General features: G+C 44.9%; 1 protein-coding gene across 11 annotated transcripts in view; it reads left to right on the top strand.

Moving 5' to 3' along the window:
* The window catches only part of COL26A1 (collagen type XXVI alpha 1 chain), a 187,794-nt gene that overhangs the window by 47,168 nt on the left and 113,836 nt on the right, over window positions 1-26,790 (top strand). For 7 of the 11 annotated variants that reach the window (XM_038165748.2, XM_038165749.2, XM_072026078.1 and 4 more), the window contains exon 3: window positions 577-680. In XM_038165748.2, the coding sequence (XP_038021676.1) occupies window positions 577-680 (104 nt within the window). The remainder of the gene's footprint in view (window positions 1-576; window positions 681-26,790) is intronic. The other 4 variants (XM_072026079.1, XM_072026080.1, XM_038165745.2 and 1 more) reach the window with 1 other exon arrangement.

Below are 26,790 nucleotides of genomic sequence, written 5' to 3'. Positions count from 1 at the left end.
TGACCCTATTTCAGACAGAGAAAACAGAGACGTGGGTTAGCTAACTGGGAAAAGGCTGCATGCAGATCGCTGCTGTGGTGTTGTGGCATGATGTGGCATGCAGGTGTGTTAGTAGACCCCAGGTCTAAATGGCAAGGGTGGGAGAAAGGAAGACATTTGACAGATTTATGCAATTTTTGTGGAAATAATGTCTTGGAAACTCTGAGTACTTAGCAAAGAAAGGCTAAACATCAGAGAATCCACATGGAGATAGAGCAAGGGAAATGAGTCATCATCTCTGCTACTTGAAAGAACTTCCTAGTGATGAGAGCACCATAAAGCACACTGGTGTTACCTGGGGGAGAGGGGAGAAGAAGGGCCAAGAGTATGAGGGCTTAAGGAGAAAAATAAGGGCTGGAGAATCATATCCATGCTGTAGTAAACACTTGTTCTGTTAGTTTAAGCGTCTTTTTTTTTTTTTTTTTTTTTTCTTTCCTGCAGCTGGGGGTGACTGGGTGCGCTGAGGATGTTCTGGGAAGGAAGATGTGCTGTGACATGGTAGAAAAGTGCATCCTACTGACTGCTTGCTTGTGTTAGTTACAGGACTCTTATCAGGCCCACGTACAAAATGTCCTACCGAACTGTGACCACGCTGGAGTGGAGGTGCTGTCCTGGCTTCACGGGGAGCAACTGCGAAGAGGGTAAGTCATCCAGCAACGCATCGGCTCTTACAGAGCACAAAGGGGCACGTGTGGATCGACAGTATGGGTTGAGCTGGGTTTGTTCATTTGCTTCGTGCCTCTCAAACACAGGAGCAAATTGCCTATTCTCTTCACTCCTCCTCATTATCTGAGGGCATGCACACAAGGTCCAAAGGGTGATCTTGGAAATAAGTCTATGCTAAATGCTTGCAAATAAGCCTGAAGAAGAAAAATAAATAAATGGATACTCAGGGGTGCCCTCCTTATAGATGTGTCTGTATTTGGTGTCCCGACTTCAGGAAATGTGCCTTCACCGTGTCAATGTTGTGTCTTTTCCACGTCCGCTGTCATCACCATCAGTTGCTGTAGCTGATGAAAGCTGGTCCTTGAATGGCTGCCTGTAAGATTTATGCTTGTAAGGTCCAGACACGGTATGTGTTTCCAGAGGACTGAATTAAACGAGGCACCTCCTTCTTCTCACCCTCTCCCTGCCTTTTTGGTACAGCGTTCAGGTTGCACAGTGGATATAAAACACAGCTTTGGGTTTGGTGCCTGTTCCTTCACGTAGAAGAAAACACAGGGCTCTTTCCAGAGCTAGAAGGGAAAATCTTTTCCCTGTTTCATCATGATGCATAATAAGGGCATGTTTTTATATTTTCCTTCCTGCTGTTCTCTGCTTTAACTGTTGCTTCTGGGACTTAGAAACAAGATCTGCTTCTCCACCAAAATTCATTTGTAGGCACAAAGCATCAGCTGAGTCTCTGCTCATGGTTTATGGATGGGAGAGAAACAGGCTTGAGGTTTTCTGCTCGTTTGCATCAGGTCCCTGCTGCCAGCCCCTGCTAGCTGGCGAGGGGTCACCGGGAGCACAGAACATCTCATAAGACTGCAGCTTGTAGCTACAGCTTATTTTCATTGTGCTCATCACACAATTCAGGCAGATCTCCAAGTAGGAAGTTGTCTTGTTACAGTTGCAAAGATGGTTACAGACAGCAGCTCCCTTCAGGCTGTTGAGGAAACAATAGCTTCCCAGAAGCTCGAGAGAAGTCTAAGGTGTGGCAGAGCTGCCCTAAATTGAAGGGTGCAGGGGAGAGCTTTGTGTTTTAGCTGAAATTCAACATTTCACACTGCTGAAAGAAGTGAGCTTGGGAAAGAACTCGCTGCGTTCAGCTTGGCTTTTTACCTGTCGCGGCAGGGGAGAGGGATGCTCAAGATGGGGGCAGAATTGTTATTCCCCAGGTAGCTGGGGCTCAGCCTGCCTGAGGACCTGACCAGGGACCCGAGAAGCCCGTGTGTGCAGCCCAGTCCTGCCTGTGGGTTTGGACAGGTGTGAGCGATTACAGCGCAGTGGTGCTGCCGGTGTAAAGGAGAGAATCCAGCTCCCTCCCGCTGTGCCAGATCTGTCTCAGCAGAGTTCAGTGGAAATAAAAAGCCAACATAAGCTTGTTTGAGAAAGTCAGCAGTGATCTCGCAGGAGCAGGGCTGTGGAACGAGGTGACAATTTTACACGGCCGGCTTTCAAGGTGGAACTGTGCATTTGGGCTCAGATACGGGCTGCGGAGTGCGAGCAGAAAGCCAGTAGCAAGCTCGCACTTTCATGTAGGAGCTCTTTTTTAGCTTTTATTTTTTACTTTTTCCCCTCCATAAAACATCTGGAGCTACTGACAGTCCCATACTCTTGAAAGAAAGAAAAAAGAGCCCTTTCTAGTAGAGCAGAGTTGTGCCACTTTACTTTCTAGCAGCAATATTGATTCTAGTGAATGTCCAGAGGCAGCAGTTTTAAAATCAAAGTGCTTAACTTGATCCTTATACAAGTCCTTAATGGTAGTGTCACCTGGAACTGTAAGTAGAAGAGGATGAAAAGACTTCTTTAGGGCCTTTTGGCAGTACTAGTTGGTACATTTGGCAACCTGTTGCAAAGCGTTTTGTACTCGTTCCTTTCTGCACTCTCTCCCACTGTGAATGGTGAGAGGGTAGGGTGCTTACATCAGTGTGGGTCTTACTGCAAACAGCAGACAAAAACCAGAGCCACACAAACAATACAAGAACAGTGCAATCGTGAAGCTGCAGCAAATTAGCGGGGTAGAGTCTCAAAATATTGTCACGTTTTGGGTATCAATTAGATTTCATCTCAATATTTCATTTGTGCAGCTGGAGCTTTTGAAGTTGTTGTGAGGTAGATGCGATTAAAGGCAGATTGGGCCCTCATTATTTTTGACTTGTGTTCTTGCTGTGTAGCAAATGCTCTGATTTTCTGACAGCCACTGTCTCCACTGTCAACAGAATGGCAACCACAATGGCTTTGCACTTCTGCGTCGAGATGCTGCCTATTTCCAGAGACAGAAAGAAGACGTTTGCTTTTCCAGTGCTCTCTGAAGTAGAAAGGTTGCATCTTTGTGAACAGGGCAGCTTAAGCCAGGAGATAATGGACTGATCAAGCACAGAGTAGTTTGGAGAGCTGTATGTGCGTGGGCACAGCTATGGGGTCCCTGTGGACTGGCAGTGCCTTTTGCAGCTTGAGGCATCCCAGCCATTGCCTGCTGCTTTAATCCCCAGGGAGCGGGGCTGATGCTTCATCCTTTTTTGTCCTGTTCTGTAACAGTGTCTTTGGGGGAGCCACTGTAGCCTATCTGGAAGATGGATTATTTTTACTAGCTGTCTTTTTAGGAGGCCTTCATTGCCCTTTTTCTTTGTTTTACTTCATTTAGCATTTTATGGAGGAAGATAAGGTGGTGGGAGGACAAAGCAAGGAAACAGTCAAAGAACTTGCAATCACTCAAACGCTGTAGTGCAGATATTTCCAAACGTGACAGTACAGTGGGGATGGCCAGCCCCAGATGATGGCAGACTCCTGATGTGACTGGTTTGCTGTAACACACCCACAATAAGAAATCTCTCCTTCCCTGGTAACAGACTGCATGCCAATAGAGCAATTCGAGCACTACAAAGTGTCCTGACCCTTAGCTAATAAGTTTAGCTTGAGAAAGTAACCACTTAACTGTCACCAGCTGGCAGGCACCTATGTTAATGCTGAAGGTTGCACGTTGTTTAGATTTACATTATCTTGGGAATTTAACTCTTGCACTGGAGCTGAAGAAGAGCATCATCTGGAGGAAGCCCAGCCCTGAGAGTGGGTGGAGATTTTGCTTCTCAGTGGGCTATTAATTTAGAAGCAGCCATCCCCACCTTGGTAATCTGCTTTCTTTTTAAAGCCAACATTGTTCAGGGCTCTCCCCCTGTCCCTTTGCTGCCGCCTTCTCACCCAAGGGTATGTCAACATCTGAAAGGTTTCTAGTTCTTTTGCTGTTTTTGTAGAGCTGTGACCAGCTAGTTGAACAGATTTTTGACTAACTCATCAGCTGTACCAGGACATACTGAAGGGTTTGTTTCAACTGTCTTGGACAGAGAAAGACTTGATGCAAACAAGTCTGGTGAATTTAACTGTCAGTAGATGCTAATTTTTATTTTTCAGTTTTCCTTTTTTTTGTTTTGTTTTGTTTAAACTGGAGCCCAAGCCTAGGACAGGAAATGAATCCACTGAGCCACCCAGTCTGCTGACTGCTGATATAAAGAACATATGGACGAGGGCAGTGCAGAGGTGAAGTGGTTTAGCTATTGCAATCATGCATCAAGCTGATTGATTTGAATCCAAGATGATGCTGACATTTCAACTCAGCCTTTTTTCTATATGGCTGAAAGTTCAAAGGCAAGTGTAATCTCTTGGGAGAGGAAAAGTGTCCCTAAGAAGTTCAGGGGCTCAGCAAAGCCTTAGAGCTCTCCAGCTAGGCAATATCTTATTTTACTTTATGAATATCGCATAGATTTCTTTCTTGATTGTTTGCATTGCTTGAGTTTGGGATAGTAGCCAGTATCCTATTTACCCCAGAAGTAGATTGATGGGAGACAGCTTAGCTATTTGGGCAAGAAGCAGCTCCAGACTAACCTTGGCACCTCTAAAGTGATTCCATTAGGACTCCAAGCTTTCGTTTTGATGTTTCTTTTTGGTTGTGGGTTCAGTATGTGGTGTTTTATTTTTCTTTTTTTTTTGGTAAAACACCATAGGAATACAAGGAGGATAGGAAATTTGAGCAGTCTTGTTCAAGTAATGTTTTAATTTGAGAATTTACTCCTTCCCACACCTCTTCCAGTTCTTGGATTTCTTAATCTACTTTTTAATTAAAACTATTGTTTGTATCTTATCCTGATATTTTCCAAACCTGTTAATTTCCCATGGGCTTACAGTTTTCAAAGCAGCATAAGAAAATAGGACCTTTCCTCTTGGTATGAGAGAGCACAAAACCCTTCTGCTGCCTCTTCAGAAAGTTTTTTGGATTCAGGAGGAGAAATGTGGAACAAAACTGCTGGGAAAATCTTAGGCTAGCAAACGCAGTTATAACAAAATTTGAAGAGACTGTGAGACTTAAAGCTTTTAGAGCACTTTCATGGGCTTTCAAACTTTTAGGTCTTTAATTTTAATGTTGAGTGTGGCGTTGGTGGGACCTCATTACTCAGGTCTTACTTTGCTCCCTGTGGATTGTTAAACACAGACCTGTCAGTCTGTGAAAGCACAACATGGTGACTGTGGAGTAACACTGACCATCACAGTAGTTCTGTTCAGGAGCTGAGCTTGTGAGTTTTCTCTTTTCCAGTACATCAGTTCCTTCCTGTTACTCCCTCTTGGTTCTAGCCACCGCCATTTGGAAGCGATGGAGTCTGTCTATTGCTGCCATAAAGCGAAAACTTTATTTAAATGGGGAAATCTTCCCAGAGGTTATCAGCATAGTGCTGTCTGGTTAACAGGGCAGTTAATGCTGCAAATGCATTGCAAACTGAGGCTGCTTCCTTTCAAGTCTGGATCTAGCACATATTCTTGCATGTGTGTGTATTTCTCTGCTAGGGAATGGCTTTAATTCCGTTAGTGAAATGTGTCTGAAAGAAAGGTCTCAATATGAGAGAAAAATGTGTTTCCTCGTAGTAAACCTACTTCTGGAAATACCTTTTCATCTCAAGTTTAATGTTTGTTAGCTACGTTTGCTCTGTGAATGTTCTGACTACAACCTGCACTTCCTAGTAATCATCTAATTAATAAAGAGGTAAGTAGGTAGTAAAATGTGGTAACTAACTCTGTAGACTTATCTTCAAAGATTTTTCTTTGTGGAAAAAAAGCATCAAAACACGTTGATCATCCTTGATGGAATTGCTGATGCATCAAGGTGGCTTTCTGAGGAATGGTATTTGCGTACCTGCAATACATTGGGGCTGGATAATATCTACTAATATTTTCCTCAATAGCATATATTTCCTACTCCTCCATATAATATACCTCCAGATGCTTGTGTTCCTGGTTTCCTCTTCAGTATAACGCAGAAGGGCCACCAGAAGTCTCCTGACTGTGTAGTGTGTCACCCGATTCTGATCCACTCCCATGCCTGCTGACCATGCAGCAACCTCTGGCTGCAGGCAGAACATGTGTCACCCTTGATCAAATTTTCTGAGGAGTTCCTGGAGTGTGTGGTCACAGTTGGAAGAATATGCAGCCTGCTGAGAGAGCTTTCTGGCATCAGTGCTGTGTGACTACTTAAACAATTTCTAAATGTTCATCTTCTCTTTCGATATACAGTCAAAAATAAAATAAAATAAAATCCCTGACAGATTTCCAAAGACATTGACACTGCATTCCAGCATCTGAGTCGTTTAATGTTTTTTGGACCTTTTTAATCTGAACAGGGAGAATTTTATTCAGCACCTAATGTCAAAATATTTGGAGTGCTAAATATCTACAGATGTTATTTTAACATAATTAGAAAAGCTGTATGCCGTACTGTTGCGTTGTCCCATTTTTTAGTTCCCATCAAATTACTGTGGTGTGGAAAGAATCTTTTTATTTTTTTTAGTTTGATAAGTTATTTGCTTGCTTTCTCAAACATAACAGATATTTTCTGTTCCTCTTAGCACTATGTATTTCTTAACTCACAAATGACAGACACATCTATTTATACCTAATGCTTTCCTATTCATTACTTCTACTCGGGAGTGAACGTAACCCTACCATGGATAGGGCTAGTACGGGACCAGGCTGCGAGGCTCTCTCTTCCCTGCCTGGATCCTTTCTCACTGTGCTGGCAGGTTTCTGCTAATTTTTGTCTAAAAAGAGACAAGCATGTGGGGCTTCTTTACCAACTTCTGCTTGCCTGTGGGTGCAGGTATGACTAATAGGCTTCTTCTCTAGGGACAGGTGGGTGCAGTGGGAGAAAGTTTAGGACTTCCTGACTGGAGCAATTTGAACAGCCAGCAGAGCAGAAGCATGGAGACTTTGGGTCCTGTATGGTTTTTTCGTTTGTTTTTTGTGACCAAAGATTCAGTGATAGTGGACTTAAAATCCTTTAAGAAATATTGTTAGATTTGTATAAGCAGTCATAAACACATCTCTAGTTGATCGGTTACCCATTGTAACTTTTATACCTGGATAAGCTTTTGAATTACTTAGGAATAAAACTTGAGGCCTGATTTCTGGAGAGTCCATGCAAGGTCTGGATAGTGCTGTCTTCATTGTAATTTCCTTCTTCAATCGTATGTGTTTTAGGATACAGTAATTTATCCAGTAGATGTTCCTTTTTTCTATTTTCTTTTTAAATATTCCATCTTCATAAACTGCAGATTTCAGGATGATCTATCTGCCTTGGAGACCAGTTCATAGAGGTTATCCTAACGTAAGCGTTGTGTAAAACGTGCTCCTGCTGTTTTGGAGAAGTCTGAGGTTTAAAAGGTACGAGCGTGCTAACGAGGGCATTGAGAGCTTGGGGAGATGTCCCATGTGGCATATTTGCTGCTTCTGCAGGCGGTGGGCTCTGTGTAAGGGCTGGGTCCTTTTGACTGCCAGTACCCAAATCTGGAGACATCTTCTGATGGCTGCTACTTCTTGCAACTTGCCTTCCTTCCCATCCCCCTCCAGTGGGATGTGTTGATGTCATTGGCTCATTAATAGAGGAAGGATGAGCCTGAGGAAGCATTTTTGTGTAAACAGAGCAGGTTGCTATTGTTCAGAGCCAGGTGAAGAAGCCAGAAGGCCGTAGGACTTAGCTAAGCCATCGCTTCTGTCCAGGACAAGGAGACTTTGGACTGATGTGGAGCGTGCTGGGAAGTTCACGATGTTGCTGCCAGCGTTGTCCTCCTTTTGGAAAAGAGGAGGCCGTGACATGTAATGCTGTCAGTCCTGTGAATGTGGTGAGTACAAAAATCATAAAAACATTATCCCCCCAAATCTCCACCCTGTTTCTCTCGGTTGCAGAAATTCCTGTCCGAGGTGGTGGAGGAAGGGTGGGGTGTGTTTACAGCAGCGGTTTTTGTAGCACACACCACGCTACCCGTTGCATATGGAAGTGCTAAAAGAGAGGAATGGTTCCTAATTGGTGTCCACTGTTTGTTTTGATGCCTTTCAAGTAAAAAGTAGATAACAATGAAGGAGAATTAAAACCACCCGCTGAAGCAGTATCTGAGCTTCTTTGCTGCTGCAATAACTTGTTTGTTTTTATCAGGAATGGGAAATGAGGCTTAGGCCGTCAATATGAAGTGCCTACAGTTGGAAGGGGTGGCAACAAAGAACAGGGTCTTCTTTCAGTGACTTTCCACAACCATTGCCCATTTAACCAGCTGGTTTGTGTTGCGCTCAAAAATTAAACACTTAAGAAATTACAGCTCCCTCCCCACTGCTTTTCAAGAGAATAGTTATGAAATGTGTGGACTTAATGCTGCTGTCAGAGTGTTGAATGGGATGGCTCCTTGAGGAAGGACTTGTTGGATTTCTTCCAAGAGAATACTTGAGGGGCCAAGTAACGCCTGACATGCAGAGTGCCATCTCTTTTCTTACAAGTCCAGTAACTAACTTACCTCGTTATCCTGCATGTGAGATTAAGGGGGAGATGAGGGGAATGTTCCTGGCTTTTATCCCTGTATGTAAGCTTCACCTCTAGGTGTGACTGTGTTCAGTGTCGTGCTGCCATCCCTTACTTCTGTCTTGTCAAATACTGCAGGACAAATGAGAACATGTTTTGCACCAGAGTTTTTGGATTCCTGTGCAAAGCTGTTCTAATATTGAGCTGTCACTTTGTGTGAGTGATGGAGGAGTATCTCGTGCTGCTGAGGTTAAAGACATGAGAGTAAGGGAAATTCCTTGAGACAAGAGGGGGCTTCGTTGCCAGGATTCCACAGAGGGCAGATGGACGGGACATATTAGATCATCCACTGTGTCCTCTCAAGGCCAATGCACTCTTTTCATGTTTTCTAGTAACTTTAAACAAAGCTGTTGCCAGTGCGAGCTGTTCTCACGTGTAAATGGTCAGAAGGGTACAGGTGTTGCACTACAGAGCAGAAAGCCTTAAGAAGGCCGTAGCACAGAGGGAGTTGGTAGCAAGCTGGACTGGAGCTGGTCTTTGGGGATCTTGCTGTTTCTACCTTAGGGATTCTTTTTTTTTTTTTTAAAGTAGGTTTTTCACTAAATGAATTAAAGCAATCAGTACAATAGCGTTTGTGTCTTTTCTGTGGTAACTATTTTCAGTTCTCAGTTGTTTGAAAACGTCGAGATACTGGTGAGTGTGTGCAAGTGTGGCACCTGAGCAGGTTTAGCCTCATCCACACAAACCTTCAGGCAGAAAACATTTAAAGGGGACCTGAATTGTTGCAGCTATTTTGGGATGCTTTGCTATGCAAGCAACACCATGTTTTTTGTAATGCAAGTTAAATATTTGAAACTAGTTTTTAAAGTAATTTTTTTTTTTTTGCACTGTTTCATGCCTCTGATTGTTTAACTCTTTGAACCGAATGGCATGGAGAAGTTTCTGGTTTAGGACATGTTTTACGTTGGTGGGCCACCTCTATTGTAGTCCCTTGAGAAGCTGACACTTCTGCTCTTCTGGTTTCAGTTGTGCCAGTTGTTTCATTGACAGATATAAATAAAATATATCTTTTTCCGGGGGTAGCTCTCAAAGGACATCGGGAGCTCCTGAACACAATTTGGTCGTCTACCAGATTCACTCTTTTTCAAAGGGAACCATGCTGAAAATTATTTTCTTCTGAGAGTCCTCAGAAGATGAATCAGGTATTACTTTCTGCCCCATCCTCAAAGCTGTACTATCTGCAACTTGAGAGAAAGGGATATATTGTGTGTATGCCTTAGAAACCTAATCCAAGAGCATGATGATTGCATCAGGCCTGGTACAGGAGACTTGTGAGTGTGCTGTGGTAATTGGGAAGGAATAACCTTCTGAAAGGGATGTATGGAGGGGCTAAGTGCTGTGTTTCTGCAGTAGAGCTTATAGTTTTAAGAGCTCTTCTAAACAGGGACGTTGCAGCAAGTTTTGTGTGACAGCACGCATCCGATCTGGTGCTCTCTCCAAGAGGTTGAACTCCATGGACCTGCCCAGCATTTCTGCCTTCCTGCTGCGGTTCTGGGCATGTGTTAAGCTGGTGTTCTGCACTACCGAGGTGTAAGACCTGACAGCGAGAGAAGCATTTTGACCTAGTGGTTTGCTTGGAGTTTTAGGTATCACCTAACAGTGATGATTAAAAGCTACAATGTATAGGTGTCTGGTGCCTTGAAATATGTTTTTACAAATCCATCTCTACACATTGCCGGAGAGGATATACTGCTGTCATTCAGTGGGGATTCAGGGGAAAAAATCAAGATTCTGTTCTGCCAGTCCTACAAGCTAGAACTGTAACATGTCAGCCACAGGAGATTTTGTATTTGTCTCCTCCAGTCACAAAAGTCATAATGAAAGATGGCCTTTTGTTGGAAAAGTTAATGAACTGGGGGTCTGGCTGAACAAGGAGGCAGGCAGACCCAGTCAGAAGCCAGGACCTGCAGCTCCTTCCAGCAGCCTGGAGCATCTTGTTTTATCTGCAGTGGTATGTGTGATGAGTGAGAAGTTTCACCAGGTGTCACCTCACATAAAGGCTGCACACGTAGCACCTTATGACAAAATTCACGAACAGTGGAAATTCGCTTGCAGAAGTGGGACTTGCAGCTGGAAATGGGATTGCAAGCCCAGGAATAGGAACAGAGATGAATTTGCCAGAAAAGTTTGGGGTTGCATGATTTCATCTTTTCTGTAAGACTTTGAAGTGAAAGCACAAGAGGTAGGCATCACCGTCCCATGTTGCTGAATCCCAGACTGTACTCTTTCCTCAAGACCTTGTTAATGAAAGGGGAACCAAAGATGTCCATCTGAAGAATAATTTCTAGTAGACTTGAATTTCAATTTACTACTAAAAAGTGTGAGACAAAAGCTTGCTCATTGCATGTCATTCCGAGGTAATGTCTTCTCTCTGTGAGCTAGTTAGCAGCATAAAAGCAGCAAAGCTAGTGCAGCTCCATCTGGGAAGCTACGGGAATGTGTGTTGGATGGAGCGACTTCAAAATACACAGCTCACTCAGAAGAAACTGCAGTGTAATTGGTAACAGTTCAGACTGTGTCAGTTTGGGTGGAGGTGTCAAATGGGACTGTTCTCAGTCCGGTGTGGTTTGATATTTCATTTAAAAGTTGGTGTGAGGAATGGAGAGAACCTCTAATCAGTTCTGTGTGTTGCAGGCTGAGCAGTACCAGGAATATGCAGTAGACTAGGATTAAAATGCGCAGTCAAACCTTGATCATAAGCTGTGGAGTTGAGCAAAAATCCATAAAGTGAGATTCAGTCAAGGACAGTCACAAAGGCAGGAATAATGAGTTCACAGATTCTGAATGGATGGAGACTTGGAAGACAGCAGGATCCCAGATGTAGAAGAAGGTGAAATAAAGCTCTGCTGTCAACTCAAGAGAAGAAACGCCATGCTGGAGCCTGGTGCTACCAGTACTCTGACTACATGTAATGCTTACAACTAAGGCATCCATGAAGCCACCTGACACACAGCATTTAAAATGTTAGGTATGCTATGGACCAGGGGTATCTGCACGTGTCAGCGTTCCTCAGAGGGGTCAGGTTTCAGCGCTTACAATAACTCCAGCCTTGTGAACGCTCAATTAGTTAGAAAGTTGGTCCTAATTGGTGTTGCACTATAAATACTGCAAGAGGCCTGTTGCATTTGTAAAGGAAAGTATTTGGTTAGGAAAGGAGTATGCCCTTCCTAGTTAATGTTTGAAGGTGCCATGCTGTTAAATAACTGGGTAGCTTTAATTACCAGCTAGAGGTGTTGGTAGGTGCCTGTTACATATGAAACTAAAAATAGCATCAGAACAAATCAGCTTACTTAGAAGTAGCCCTTCCTGGCTACCAATTATATTAACTTTTGTCTTTTTTTTTTCTCCCCAAAAACTGGACAAGAAGTAGGCATAGACTTGTTCTAATGACTGCATGCACATGATTACGAACAGTAGGAAACATTTAATCAGTTCCCTAACGAGCGTAGCATTGCTGGACATCCTGGTCGTCACTGCAGTACGAGGAGCACTTGTATGTGTTTGCTGAAACTTTGCAGTTCTTAAATAAATGAAAGCTCCAGAGTAAGTGAAGGCTGGGTAGAGCTTGCTGGTGAACTTTCTGAAGACATCAGCTCTGCTTCTACATACCCCAAAACTAGTTTTCAAACAACATTTAAAGGACTTCATCAGAATGCTTGAATGTGTAAAACCCCCATTTGGAAAGGTCATACTTGGTTCCTCAACACCAGAGCAGGAAAGACGTTAAGGAATGGCATTGCAAAAATCCCATATGATGAAGTTCATTAAAGACTGTGGTAATTTCTTTTTTTTTTTCTGGACTCTTAATAACATGCTTCTTGCCCGGCCTCCTGATTTGTCTCTTTGGATAATGCATCCAAATCCACAAGTAACATGCAAGTTTGCATTTCATTTTGAGCCCAGCAGGCATACGGCAATGAGGTTACAAGACCTTTCCAAGTGAGCCTGGAGGGACTTGTTGGCTACAGTTTGGATTTTTGGCAAGCAGCTTGCTCCAGCTCTTTTCTGTAATAAAGTCAGGGTTCAGTCCCCGGCCTCTTACAGATACCGAGCACTGTTGCGTGTCTCTGGATAATCAGTCACTGGAAAGGCACAGATGTTTCAAGATGCGTAGCAATGGGTGCAGCCTATAGGAAAGGCAACATCAGGGTCATACTACAGATGCAACCACATCTTACATGTGTTCGTTCTTGACAGGAAAAATTCTTATAACACTTGCGGTTTTCTCGTTGCTAGTACCATCAAATGAATAATGCAAAAATTAATTATGCTTGTGACTTTTACTTGTTGTTCACCCAGTGCCACGGGTGGCTGCTGCCCCTACCGAAGGCAGATCTGACAGAAGAACATTACGGTAACGAGCAGGGTGCGGGATTGCCCACGGCACTGACTGGCATTCATCTGGAGAGCAATGCTGAGAAACTCAGCAGGATTGGAAGAAATATGGGGCTCGAAGAGGTCCTAGTCTTTACCTGGTTGTGGAGATACCAAGGGAAGGTTGAAGAAATTCCTGATTTTTTTTTCTTTTCCTGTAAATGTAACGAGGAATGTATTCATATAGACACAAGCAGAAAAGAAGAATACAGAGCCAGTAACTGAGGATTTAAAATTCAGTGGCTTTTTGTTTGTAAATGGAAACTTCTGTGGTAGTAATGCCCAAGCTGTCCTTCATGGGTATCCTCTACAGAAAGTGCAGGGGCCTTTGCTGATTACTGGGTAGTCCTTCGTTTTACAAACCTTGGGGAATGCTGATCCCAGCCAGCCTGCTTGTGGCAGTGGGATCTTAACTGGGCTGTTTCCTGCTGCCAGTGATGGTGCCAAATGTGGGTTCCTAGGTCAAGTGCCAGAGCTTCTGTCAGAGGTGGCAGGCCTTGTTCTCCTGCAAAAGAAGTGTGTCTACAGCCCAAGCATTAGAAACTGCTGTGGTACCAGTGAGATGCTGATGGAAATTGGGAAGTATCTTGATTAATTAGTACTTCTCCAGTGGCCAGTTTGGGTGACAGATACAAACCTGTTGCTGTTGTCAGCCAGTGTTGTTTTTTAACTTAAATAGTGGAAGTTCGTGCTTAAACAACCAAGGTTCTGGTTTTCTCTTTACTGGTGGTGAGAGTCGTTAAATCCATATGGCTCCCACTGCTTGTGTAGCGATGGCTCCGAACGCTGCAGCTAGTTGTATTGCTGCAGGGCTTTGCACTGTAAAACATTACAGCCCATTATATAGGGGGAACAAGCTAGTCCTAAACTTGGCTTATTTGATCTTTTCAAACTTACCCTCAAGTGATTAAGCAAACAGTGGCTTTGCCAGCAAGCTCCAGTTCTGTTATCTGCTAAGTGCGTCTCCCACTGTGGTTTCACAGAGATGCCTTGAACGTGGTCCTTTCCCTGTGTGCTGGGTAGTCCTTGTGGAAACATAAATAAGTTATGTCTACTGCATCTAGATTGGGTGAGATGGAGAGGGTGGATATTGGTTTGTCTAACATAAGCACCAAGATTCTTGTTTTTTTTAATAGCACTCATACAGCAAGACAGCAGCTTTTTATTAGCTACACAGGAAAATAAACCCTTCTTCTTACCATGTGAATAGTTCATACATAGTATGATGTGTGTGTAAATAGGTATCATTCTTGCCCTGTACTTGTCCTAGGGAAGCAGGATGCCTACTGGAAGTAGTAATTAGGAAGATAACCTTAAAAGTCTATGGTCTTTACAGAACTGTGTAAGTAACAAGATCCTTCATGCACATAAAAGGTAATCTGAATGAAGATTTAGATGTCTCTTAATGAGTAGTGGCAGATTTTCTTCTAAAATGAGTGTCCCTTGACATTCAGCACTGGTCTCCCAGACCTGGACAAATGTGAATAGTGTCAACTCTGGAATATGAAACTTGGTTGCAGAATATGATTTGTGGTAGAAGCCTGCCTGTAAGCTTTGATCTTTGTTGATTTAAGCATGAGAGAAAGAGTTAAAGTAAGTTTCACTCTTCTAACTCGCTGAAAGCTGATAAGAGGAAGAAGACCACTCTCCTGAAGTATATCAAAAGAAGATGATCAATCCTTCAGCCTAGGAGTTGTGCTGATCCTGGAGTGAGTGAGTATCTCTCTTTCAATCCATGTGTTTTTGTACCTTGCTTATTCCTTAAATTTCAAATCAGCAGAAACTCAGATCTTTACCTGGCTTTTTATGGCAGCTTGTGGAACTGTCAACGTGAATACACTCTGGTAAAGTTAAGTCAGCCTTTGGTCACTGCAAGCTGAAACGATTTGAAAACCTGCGTAACCTATTGACCAAACCTGGGCTGATGTTCAACATCTTTAACAAAAACTGGAGCCAGAACAGCCCTGCTGACTTCAGATTTTCATTATAAGCCACCTGTAGACCCTAATGTACACTCAGGTTGGGACAAGAAGGATTTAATGGGTCAGCTGCACCATTTGGGCGGGGATGTGCCTGCTCCCTTGGAATCCTGTGAGCAATGGTGTTCTCACCACTGTTCTCTACTTACCTAGCTCTGAAAAGCCATGGCTGCTTTCTCCTTTTCAGCACTGCTCATGAGCATCAGGTATCTCAGGGCAGCCGTTACCAGTGCCTGTCAATATTTTCCTTTGCTCTCCAGCTCTTGCCATGGCCCTAAGCAGTGTGGCACAGTGTGGGCTGCTCCTTGCTCTGCACGTGCCCCACGTTGTGATGCTGTATGGGGTTTGTAGGTCCAAGTGTGAGTCCATGCTGTGCAGATGACTTAAAAGGTGCCTGGACCATTGGGAGCCACAAGCCTTGCTCTGGCACAGATTCTTGTGTGACCTGGCATCAGATCCACGTAGATTGGTCCAGGCAGGGATGTGATAGCTCTGCATTTGCGCGAGCTAGCTGAGTAGAAGCTAGCTTCAGTCTGGGTACTGTAATCAGCCTCTTATTTAGTCCTATTAGTGCAGTACCACAAGCTCTCTCCTGTTTGCTATTAGCTGAAGCGTTTCCCTGTTCCTGAGTGGGTCTTAGAAGAGCTAAATCTTTGACCTTATTTTGATACCTCCCGGGCTATAATTTGTCTTACTGAGATAACAGGAAAAGGAATGGTGTGTTGTAACCTTCATGCATCTTTCACTCTTACGAATCTTCATGTTTGTGCTTTCAAAAACAAACAAAAAATCACGTGACATACTTGTACGTTTTGAGATGCATATTCTAGACTGAGTTCCACTTATTGGACACCCCGGATCTACAGGTGCATGATGCTTCATTTTTCTCATCTCGTTAGGACCTTTGGGCTGTCTTGGATGTGACAGCATCCTGAGTGCTTTGATTCTAGCTCCTGCCCCTCCTTGGAAGGCTCTGACACCTAGCATGTCTGTGCTTACTATGACAGTTTAAAAAATAAACCAGGACCAAAATGACAATTAGCATTCAGGTTAGGCTGTTCTCCCTGCATTCTACTGTTTAAATTCCACTTTACTGATGCAATATAGGACGCTTCAGGCCACTCTCTCCAGGGCAGTGATTGCAGCTCCTCATGTGACTCGAGTCCCTTGGCCAGCAGCCCTTATCACCGCGGGGCTCGCTGCTGATACGTGTAAGCTGTGCTGTGGTTCCAGCCCTCGTAGCCTCAGGATTTGTGTCTCAGTAGTGAGATTGCGCCGGTATTTGTCGTTATCCCACCTGAGACCCCCCGGCTTATTTCCCTGCGTTGAAATGACTGGTTTATCCTGTGGGCATACAGCAGGGTCTGGTGTGCCTGGAGCCATCCATCTCCCTAGGCAGGCAGTAGATGTTTATATTGCCCTTGCTTATCTGGCTGTCCTTCGCTCTTTTAATACGAACCATACCAAATAAAGCTGCCTGAGAATTGAAGATTATCTATGGTATTCGTCACTTTTAGGAAGGGGAGTTGGTTTAACGTTGGCTTTTAGCATTTGATAGGCCTTGTCTTCTTGACAGAAAACAACAGACTAAAATGATTACCAGGAACAGCTGCTTAGAAGGGGCTTTGGATATTTTTTCCTCTTTTGCTGACCTGAACCACGGCAATTATAAGTTCTGGTTATTGTAAACTTACCACAGAACACAAGGCATACCTTAAAATGATGTCATGTCTAGACACACAATTCAGGTATAAATTATGGAGAGAAAGTAGCTTGTTCAGTGGTTAAACTGTAAAAATTTAACAAGATATTTCTGTGTCTCTAGCCTTCACTCTTGCATACGTATTTCTTTACCTCTTACCAGGAGAATTCTGTGACTGCCTCTTAATTTTTTTGTGTTGGGAGATGGAATTTCCTCCCTGTTCTCCATTTCATTTCCTATTTCTGCCTCTCCGGGTCTCAGGGGAAGCAGTGTAGCCGTCTACCTAGAGCAGAGAACTAGAGAGGAAGACTCGTGGGTCCAGTCATGACTCAGCCAAGGTCACACAAGGGGTGATATATGGCAGCCTTTTCAAAATCAAGCTCACTATTTTGGATAGATTTGTTTTATGGGGTGGTGGAGGAAAGAGAGAAACTCCACTGTGGTGCCCAGATAGTTGATTTGCAGAAGTATTCACTGCTTCTGGCCTCAGCAACTGATGTCACTGGTGGCATTGCCTGGGCCTTGTATTTAAGAGTGAGTTGGGCTGTATTTACAGCAGACTTGCCTATTTGGTTATGCAAGTTGAACTTCTGTTTGGAGTATCACGAGCTCTGCACGTGAATGGTGGAGTGTAGATAAGATGTTCTGGGCAGTCCTTAGCTGGGGACTAGGGCCTTGCAAGCCCAGGGGATGGCTCTTGCAGGTGCTGCACAAGAAAGCACGTGCAGAAGTCCCATGTCCCATCCACCATCAGTTATTTGGGCAGAATTCCAGTGACTTCACGGGGAGTCTTCCCATGTTAAAAAAGGCTTAGCTTAGTCTATTAGCTTAAATTTTAATATATATTTCCCCACACTTGGCCTGCACTTAATTTCATGATGGGATTGGAATTGCTGGCTTACCACTTGGTGTAATCTATACCCTTTGGGCACCTGCTATGAAATGCAGACTCTGGAGATGGAAGAGGCCTGTTGGGCTAAGCAGCCAGTACAGGACTATTCTCTGTAGCATATTCTGTTGTGCTTTTCCTGGCCTAATTACACAGTCCTCAAGTGAAGGAATTTGGCAAGAGCATTCTTCCTTTTTAACTGGTCTTTGGGCTCAAGTTCTCTTGGTAAGCTGTGTCAGTCATCTCCATTACGGCAAGCTGCTGTCTAGAGATTCTTTTCTCTCTCCACGTAGATAGCAGTTGGGGATTTTGCTCACAGGTCCAAATCCTACGCCTGCTCTTGCTTGAAGCACACCTCACTCTCCCCAGGGAGCTGCTCCGCCATCTGCATGTCCCCCTGAGGGTAAGGCTTCTGCTTCAGGCCGGTAGCTGTGTCTGGATCTCTGTTATCGTACCTGGGCCTCTCACGATCTTTCTTCTCCCATAATCACATTAGTTCATTTCCTGGAAGCTGTCTGCACTGCAGCTCTCTGGAGATGATTTCTAATGCTCGGCGAGCAGTGGTGGCGGTTGGTGGTATAGAGCTTGTTCTCTGCGTGCTGCCATAGAGACAGGTTTTGATGTATATCGAAGACCAGTTTTACCCTGTTTTCAGTGCATGCAGCAACACTCTGGTTTCCAAGGGGGTGTACATGTGTGCATCTCGTTAACATGACGTGTCCCCGTTTGCTGCAAAGGAGAGACTTCTTTGGCATCTACAAGCTTAGGTGGACGAGCCATAAGCCTCAGGGCACTCCCACTTGCTTGTCTTTTGGATAGCACACACACACAGTGACCAAGTCAACCTCCCTGCCTTCCCTAAATGTCAGATCTCTTCTGGAACTTTCCTGTCCTGGCCTGATGTTTGCGATCAGAAAGTCTCAATTTGCCTGGGGTCTCTTTGCTTTTCTGCTTCTCGGAATCACATCAAGACTTGTTTTTGTTTGGCTGTATTTATATAAATTGTTTTTTTCTGGCCTCTTTGCCTCTCCCAGAAGGGATTCACCTTTTTACTGCATTAACTGCTTTTCTGCATTTGCAGCCAGCTGTGTTGTTGTCTGCAAAGGTGAATTTTGCATGCAACTTGCAAGGCACCCGATGTCCTTAGTGGTTAATGCAGCGTGCAGTTAGGTGACAAGCCTTGTGGTACTTCTGAATGAACTGCACCACAAACAGTTATAACATCTTCAGAGATCAATAAACAAGATGATTGTGCACAGCGAGCCCATGAAGTAGATGCTTCCACCAAAACACTTTGGTGTATTAGGAGTACTCAAGGAATTAAAACTTCCAGACTCTGCACCCTTCCAACAGATTACACAGGCTGAGGTGGCCTCAGGGCCCTCTTTCAGTTTTAATGGAGTGATTGTTTTTCTACATAGACTTTTTTTTTTTTTTTTTTTTTTTTTAGCTATTAAACTAGGAGGAGAGTGTTAATACAGCTCTAAATACTCTGTCAGCCAAAGTTTGTCCTCACTCACGCTTCTAGGATATCCACTTGTTCTGTCCCAGCTTTCCCATGCTCATGGCTTTTTGGAGGTGCTTTTTCCTGTGTGAGACTCTTGACCAGTTCAAGTGCAAGCAGATGGAAAGCAGCAGAGATCCAGCTCTATAGCAGCACCCTGGCCAGGGTCTTCATTCACATGAAGTAATTGACGCTTAGGGACAGGGCTACAGCCAGAACTGTGTAGCATGGGGCAGGATGCAATAGATTCCTCCATGTGTTGTCCCCCCTGCTGTCCCTATGCCTTTTACTTTTTTTTTTCTATTTTTTTTTCCCACCACACCTTCCCTTTCATCCCATCTTTCCAATTCTGCAGCCTGGTTTCATGTTCCTGTTTGCCCGGGTAGAGTTTGCTCCCTTTCCAGGAATATAGGGATATGTCCCTCTGGGGCAGCTCCAAAGGCAGAAAGCTGAGACTTGGCTGGCACTGGTCACCTCCCTAGGCTGATGGGGACAGGGAGCGGAGGCAGGCGTTGTACAGGGGCTGGAAGAGGTGTATGGAGAAAGGCTGCTTCAGGCAAGAGTCTTCTTGCCACCCTATTCTATCTTTTCTAGGAAGCATACTGCAGCAGAGGAATGGTTTCTTTGGATAAAGGATTCTGAACCTGCTGTAAAAGCCATCCTCTGTTCCTGGTGTCTCCTTCAAATGCCTGCAAGACAGAAGCAAACCTTCTGAGCCTTACCTAGCATAGGATGTGGTAGTGCAGCCTTTAGGCTGCCTGTCCCATCAGTGAGAATCCTGACTACTGGCCCCATTGTGAGCTCGTGAATCAACCATCGCCTCATGAATAAGGCTGCCAGCAGAGACTTGTCCCTGTGCTGACCACGTGCCAACAAGGAGAGGCGTTTGGTGAGACCACCACGTGTGCTTCTCACGTACAATTAGTGTCACGTACATCCTTCAGTGTCAGCGTCAGCCTCCTTCCAACAAGTTTCAGAACATGGAAGTTTGCAAACCCTGTTGCCCTAGGGAAAATTAACTTGCTCCAAAGCACTGCAAGTGCTTGCTTCCTGCAAGTGATGTAGGAAGCAAAATTTCAGATTGTTCTGGGACGTTGAGTTGTGTGGAAGCTGGAGAGCTTTCCTACTTCTGCTCCATGTGGAGTAACTTAGTTTTTTCAGCACCTTAAGGGCATTGACGTACATCCAGGGAAGGGAAAGTGGGAGAAATGCAAAAAATGAAAATGGGAACCAGAGCTATTTAGCCAGAGACCATGGCCTGGAATGAGATTCTCTTTGGCCTCATTTTTTAGTAGGATTTTTATGGGAAAAGGAAGCAATATGATCTCTGGGGAGAACACACCTATTCTGCAACCTTCTGTTCAGAGATGGCGTTTAGTTGTGTGTGCACAGATAACCTCTTAAGGTAGGAAGTTCTGCTTCACATCAATAAGATCTTAACCTCATCTCTGTCAACATCTTCACTAGGAGTTCTGCATGGAGGGTTGTGTTTAATTTTAGTAGAAATAGTCTCTTTCAGGGGGAAAAAAAGGAAGCTGTGGGGAAAAGTAAAGCTGTAAATGGAGCATAGCGTAAAACCCATAGTGATGCTGACCTTAAGGAGATGGTTGGATTGATTGACACAGAACAGTGACTTCTGTTGGTATAAAATGGGAAATATACGTAGAAAAATGTATACGGATATGTGGATACACTCGTTTTTCTTGTGTTTTTGCTTAGAGATTTTCACGTTCTTTATTTGTATGATACCTGATGACCCGTGTTGGCATTTTGAGCCATGTAACCATGTGGCTCTATAGGGCAGTCCTGTTCCCCAAACAGTGCATTTAGCTGTACCATAAGCCAGGCTATGAGCGGTGGGAACAGACCCTATCACATTTTTTCATAATCTCCATCTGAGCTCTGAAGTGCAGCTTTGAGTGACTGGTGACAGATCAGCACTAAGGTTGGAAGCAAATGCAAATTATTTCAGAGAAAATCTTTTTTACAGAGCAAGCCTCTGCTGGCTGGGGAGGAAGGATCAGATATATTCACCTAGGTTTTCTCATCTAGCCAGCTTTGCATTCCTTTCTCTGCTTCACTTTTACGCTTCTGTTTCTTCTCTTTTCTTCCCCCCTCCCCCTGACCCATTGTTCCTGTTCCCTTACATTGGTTAAGGCACAGCCTGGGTCAGGAACAGGCAAACCATGCAGTTTTGGGGTGGTGGTGCTGATGTGGGTTCCCAATTCCCAGCCTCAGCTGCTTTTCTCTGCCCAGTCTTTGCTGGCTCTCAGCAGCTCCCACTGGTGCCATCGTTCCCAGCTGCTTCTGGGTACCAGTAAGATGTCCCTGTCTGTAGGGTCAGGTATGCCAAGCTCCTCCACTTGTACCCTACACCTGTTTGTTCCCTTCTGGACCATTAATAGGGAATGATCAGAGGGAACTGGAGGTGACTTTATTCTCCCAGGACTGTGACCCCTCAGAGCTCATGTGCTGCGGGCAGTCTCGTGTCCTGCCATGCTGCAGGAGAGCAGCGGTGCCTGGAGAAGCCTCTTCTGCAGCTGGCACTAGATGGAGTTTCACCTGCACTGCGAGGACGGTTGGCTAAGCATCACCATCATTCTCAGCACCTCCCTCCAGGTTTCCAGAAGTGCAGAGGCTGCTCTCCTGTGCTTGTCCACTGAGGCTGAAGGAAGGTGAGCAAGCGGTTGTAGCTGTCCTAGTGGGCTGGAGGCTCTGCCTCTACCTCTTCTCCAGCTGCTCCTTGTGGAATGAGAGGGCGAATGAGCAGGATCTGCTGTCCTGTGCCTCAGCCACCTGAGGAAGGCATCTTCTGTGCATGCTTTCTGCAGCTGCCTTCCCTGGAGGGCTTTATGTAAATGCAGGAGGCCTGCTGGCTTGTGAGGGGGAAAGTGATACTTTGGAAGTTGTGAGGCTCTACGATTTAACCCTGTAGCTTCTAGAGTTCAGAAGCAGACTCCCCTTCAACAAGCCAAGTAGTCCTAACTTCCAAAGTCTCCTGCAGCTGAGCTGCAAGGCAACCCCTGTCCTTCGCAGCATCCTTCAGATCCTGATTTGCAGGTGGGAGATCAGCAGGGACCAAGACAGCAGGAGGAGGAGGTGAGAGCAAGGGCCTGAGCTCTGCAAAGGGAAGCTCTGGGAGGGGCTCGTTGCCCTCCCCACCTTTCCTAAAGCTCAGCGGCACTCATGGAGCTGGAATGGGGGCTGCATTTATCAAATTCCTGTCTGCAACAGCAATGCAGTTGTTTTAGATTAGTGTACAAATAGACATTAGTGTAATACATCTGTTGTTAATCCACATCTTGGTAGAAAAGAGATGCCAACACATCATTTATTAGCCACGTCGATCCTATAATGTCCTTTCTTTTGTCTTTTGAGTATGTAATAGGTTCCAGGATGTCTTTTATTTCATTGTATACCACATTTCCTCTTGTCTAACTTAGCAGGACATAATGCGTTCCAGGATGTAATTTATGCCATTTTGGAACTGGACACCACACAACGTATCCTGAACTTTTCTGAAAATGTTCTGTGCGCTGGTTGTCATGCTCTGCACACAGGTTAGTCTCTGCAGATTTGATGGGCAGAAAAAGCAAGAAGACTTACAGGAAGAAAAACAACTTATCTGTAGTCCTAGGTGAGCTACAAGGTCATCAGGCGCTCTGGATGCTGGTACAGCAGGCTGCATCTCTTACACCCTTGGTTTGTTTAGGAAACCTGACAGAAGTAGTGGCCCACTGTACGAGCCTATCCTTGAGTGCTTATGTAAGATGACACTCATAGTTCTCAGGAAATATGTTGAGAAGTAGCTGTCACTGATGCACCTCTCCTTTTCCAGGGAAATAGAGGGCTGCTGCTGGAGCCTCTTTATCTGATTGTACCAAAACTCTGTGCCAGCCCTAAGTGAAAGAATGAAAACCCCTTAACTGGCTTTTTCCTGTTTGGTGATATTAATGGGCTTTGAGCAGCAGATGACATTCACAGGTGATGAGGGAAGCAGGGACACAAAGCTTGTTGAAAGCTGGGGAGGTTGGCGGTATTTTTTGATTGCGGTATGATTGTGTGGGGAGGAATTGGCAGTGGCTACTTGCCTGATAGCTTCAGCAGGAGTCTGTTCCTTTTGCTTCTCTCTCAGCCATGTTTTTAAAATCCCACCCAGAATGATGGCAGCCCAGTCCTACATACCCTCAGCGCTGCGTTATCCAAATGTCAGCTTCGGCCTGTGCCAAGTGTGAACTGTGCAGTGAGGTAGGATGTTACAACCGTAGCCTGGCCCAGCTTCTGCAGGGAGCAAGGAACACCCTGAGCATGGCCTTCGAGTTTTAGGATAGACCAACTGTGGTGCTAAACCTGTGGAAATGTTTTAAAGAGAAAGTATCTTGGCAAAAAATTGTTTTTCCTCCTCTTTCTTTTATTCATCACAGGATCTCATAGGAGACAACTTACCTTGTGGTGTCCCAGCTTCCCTGTGTTGTACCCCATTCTGTCTGGTTTGTGTCTGGTTTTGGAGGCATTGATCTTGAGGCTTGAGAAGTGGAAGCGAGTAATGACAGCATTAGCTGGAGCCCCGAGCTTCTTGCTTTATCAGTACTTTTTCTTTAGTATGTGCTGGTTTTAAGCACGTGAATAGTACAGGGAGTTTGGGAATGTGTTGCCAGGGTAACCAAGATGTAAGACCAGAGGGAATAATGTTAATAAAATAAATTGCTGACTTGGAGCAGCCTGATAACTCAGACGGGTGAGTTCTTAGGCTTGACATCATGTTTTGCTCCTTTCCTCCCACTCTGCCCCCCATCAGTTGCCTCTCACTTGCAGGCACGCTCATTCATAGGGTTGTAGTTCAGTTAAATCCAATTCAGTGTCATGCAGTTAACACACAGGCCTCTTGTGCCAGGACCTCTTTTTTTCCAGAAAAATGAATATTAAACATTTTAAAAAGGAAAACTGTTGTAGAAATGACAAGCTCTTACCCATCTCCAAACAGCTCAGCACCTTTCTTCTGTAAGAAGAGATAGGGGGGAATATGAAAGAGCAAACAGCAGAGACGCCAGTCAAGTAATTAATTTTCTTGTTGAGACATAGGAAATGCTGGAAGATAAGAAGAAGAGAAAGCAGAGTTATCTGCATTGTGAATAACGGCATTGCGTCTGTGTTGTGCTATACATGCAGAACAGGGTCTCCAACCCAAAAACACTACTATCTGCTTTAATTAAAAGATCACAAAAATGTAGTGAGGTTTCCCCTTTCCTTTCAAAGCAATTGATCCCATCCCCTTCCAAAAATTCATCCTCCCTGGCACTTATCCTGCAGAGGCTGGTGCCTGCAGCAGGTAGATGCTTTGAGCCTAGGTGGCCGCCCTTTTGTCCTGCTATGATGAACAACTTGAGATCTTTCGGAGGAGGGTGTGTGCCTGTACCAGAAGAGGCAGGAAAAGCAAGCTCCAGCATGTTTTATGTGCTGTACGGATCGGGACAGCGAGGGGTACCGTGCCTCCAAAGCCTTGCCTTTGGTTAGCAAACAGGCCATCAGCTGAAGATACTGATGGAAAACCAGTTTCTTAATCTAGTTTGTCTTTTCTTCCCTTGGAACAGAAAGGGTAAATTTCTGAACACTGTAGGCTGCTTTGTTCCCATGAAATTATCCCTCCCGACCTTTTTCTACTAGATCAAGCCAACTTTGTGGAGTACTACTGATAATTTAATGTGGTACACCTGGCGTAGGCTTGTGTGCCCTTCCGCTCTGTATGTGTGTAGCTGTTGTCCCAAACTTTTGGCTTCTGAATTCATTGGCCTTCCTGGGGTCCAGACAGAACTGGCGTATGGTTCACATCCAGTCCTTTGTCTGTCCGGTGACTGTCCTTCCTCTAAGATCACTTTTAGAGAACCAAACTCTGATTTGGCAGCTTATAAGAGCCAAGTGAATCGAAGAGCCAAGTGAACCACTGCCTGGGCTGTACGTGCTCCTCCCTGTGGGCAGAAGATTGCAGTTGTTTATTGCCCTTTCAGAGAGTGTTATGTGGCTCTGCATGCCTTCATGTGGCGAAGGACTCTAGCTCTAACAAGCTTGGCTGGAATAATCGTTTCTTTCCTGGCAAATACCTCCCGTGATCCGGAGCTGTGTGGTGAGACCAAGGAGATCTCTGTCCTTGCTCTCGGTGGCAGTGCTGGGCGCTGGGCCACTCTGCTACATCCCTCTCTGTCAGTACAGAAGCAGGTATCTGTGGTGTTGGAAGGGAGAAAAATGCTTTTATTTTGGTTACAGAGTCCCAAATTCAATGAGAGTTAAAATGTGCCATTCCCGTGTTGATCTCTGGGCTGGTCAGAAACGATGTTGCTGGTGACGTGGCTTCCAAGAGCACTGTAGGATGCAGGAAATATGTTAAGAAGTGTGTATAATAAACCATAGTAGGCATCAGATGGTATGGAGTTATATGGGGAAGTGCAGCATGCAGTGGGGAGCAGGACATGCGTGTTGGGAAGCAACCAAGGCTGCAGCCTCTTAAAATGCCTTGAACATTGCTTTTCCTGTTGCACTTTCTCAGCTGAAGTTGGTACACTTTCAGGTACTCTTGCTTGCACATCCTATGATCCAGCGTGTTATATTTGGCTTGCTGCTACCCCTGAAGCCCCAGGAACTGCTCTGAATTGGTACCAGTGGAGCTAAGGTCAGACATGAAGAAGATAGGAAACTTAGCAAGTAGTGTGGGCAGGAATTGGAGCTGGGGAGGCTGGGCATGACTGCAGATCTGGGCACTTCTGCCGTGCTGGATATCCAGGCTATATCCCGGCAGAGGGGAGGTTTAAAGGGGGTTAGGAGAGAGGAGAAGTCATGGAGTGATGCAGTGTTTTGGCACCACTGAGTTATTTTGCTTAATAGCTTAGAGATGATTTAATCTCAGATAATTAAATTGAAGGTGTCATTTCAAAAGATAACAATGTCTGTGTGAGCTCTGTTGGGCTTGGCATAAGGCTCCGCTTGTTTTGTAGGGATTGAGGGATTTTCTTGTGTGGAGCGTGGGGGAGGAAAGGCAGGGCTAGTTTGATGGTATTTATTTCCACCCTTCCTTGCTATAAAATATACTGACATAATGCAGAGCAAGGAAGCAGCCCCCGTGACCTCGAGAGGGTGAGAGCGAAATACTCCCCTGGACTCGACTGGAGCTTCTGACAACGAGACCTCTCGGATCGAGCTCTGTCTCCATGCATCTGTTCCTGCAAGCTGCCAAGGAAGAGGAATCGAGCTGAGAACCAGCCTGGGGGACAGGAATATGGGCGTGCGGCCCTGGGGTCCCATGCCACCACTTACTGCAGCTGAGAAGTCATCCTGTCCTAGCTGATGCGCGCTGAGTCGTGCCCTGTGCCCTGCTCAGCAGAGGGCTCGTGCAGTAATGCCCTGGTAGCAGATTTTCTCTCCCTTCGAATGCTGTATCATTAGTAATATTTTCCCTAGTTGCTGGATGCTGCATTTGGTGTTTTTGGCCTCCACACTCTGCTACCACCAGTTTAGCACCAGCTGTGTGACCCTGGAGGAGGAAAGGCTCCGTGCAATATGTGCCTGCATTATTAATTTTTTTTCCTTACTTTTGCTCAGTTCCAATGTGAAAGGAATAGTCAGGCCTGGGCACTTCAGTGGTGTGGCTTCTGATTTACACCAATTTATGTAGAAGTTGGCAGGGATTTTTTTTTTTCTTACTGGCAGGAGGAACAAGGG

The sequence above is a fragment of the Anas platyrhynchos genome, chromosome 20 (genome assembly GCF_047663525.1).
Source record: "Anas platyrhynchos isolate ZD024472 breed Pekin duck chromosome 20, IASCAAS_PekinDuck_T2T, whole genome shotgun sequence".
Lineage (NCBI taxonomy): Eukaryota > Metazoa > Chordata > Aves > Anseriformes > Anatidae > Anas > Anas platyrhynchos.
The sequence above is the reverse complement of the archived record's forward strand: the minus strand, read 5'-3'. Positions and strand labels throughout refer to the sequence as shown.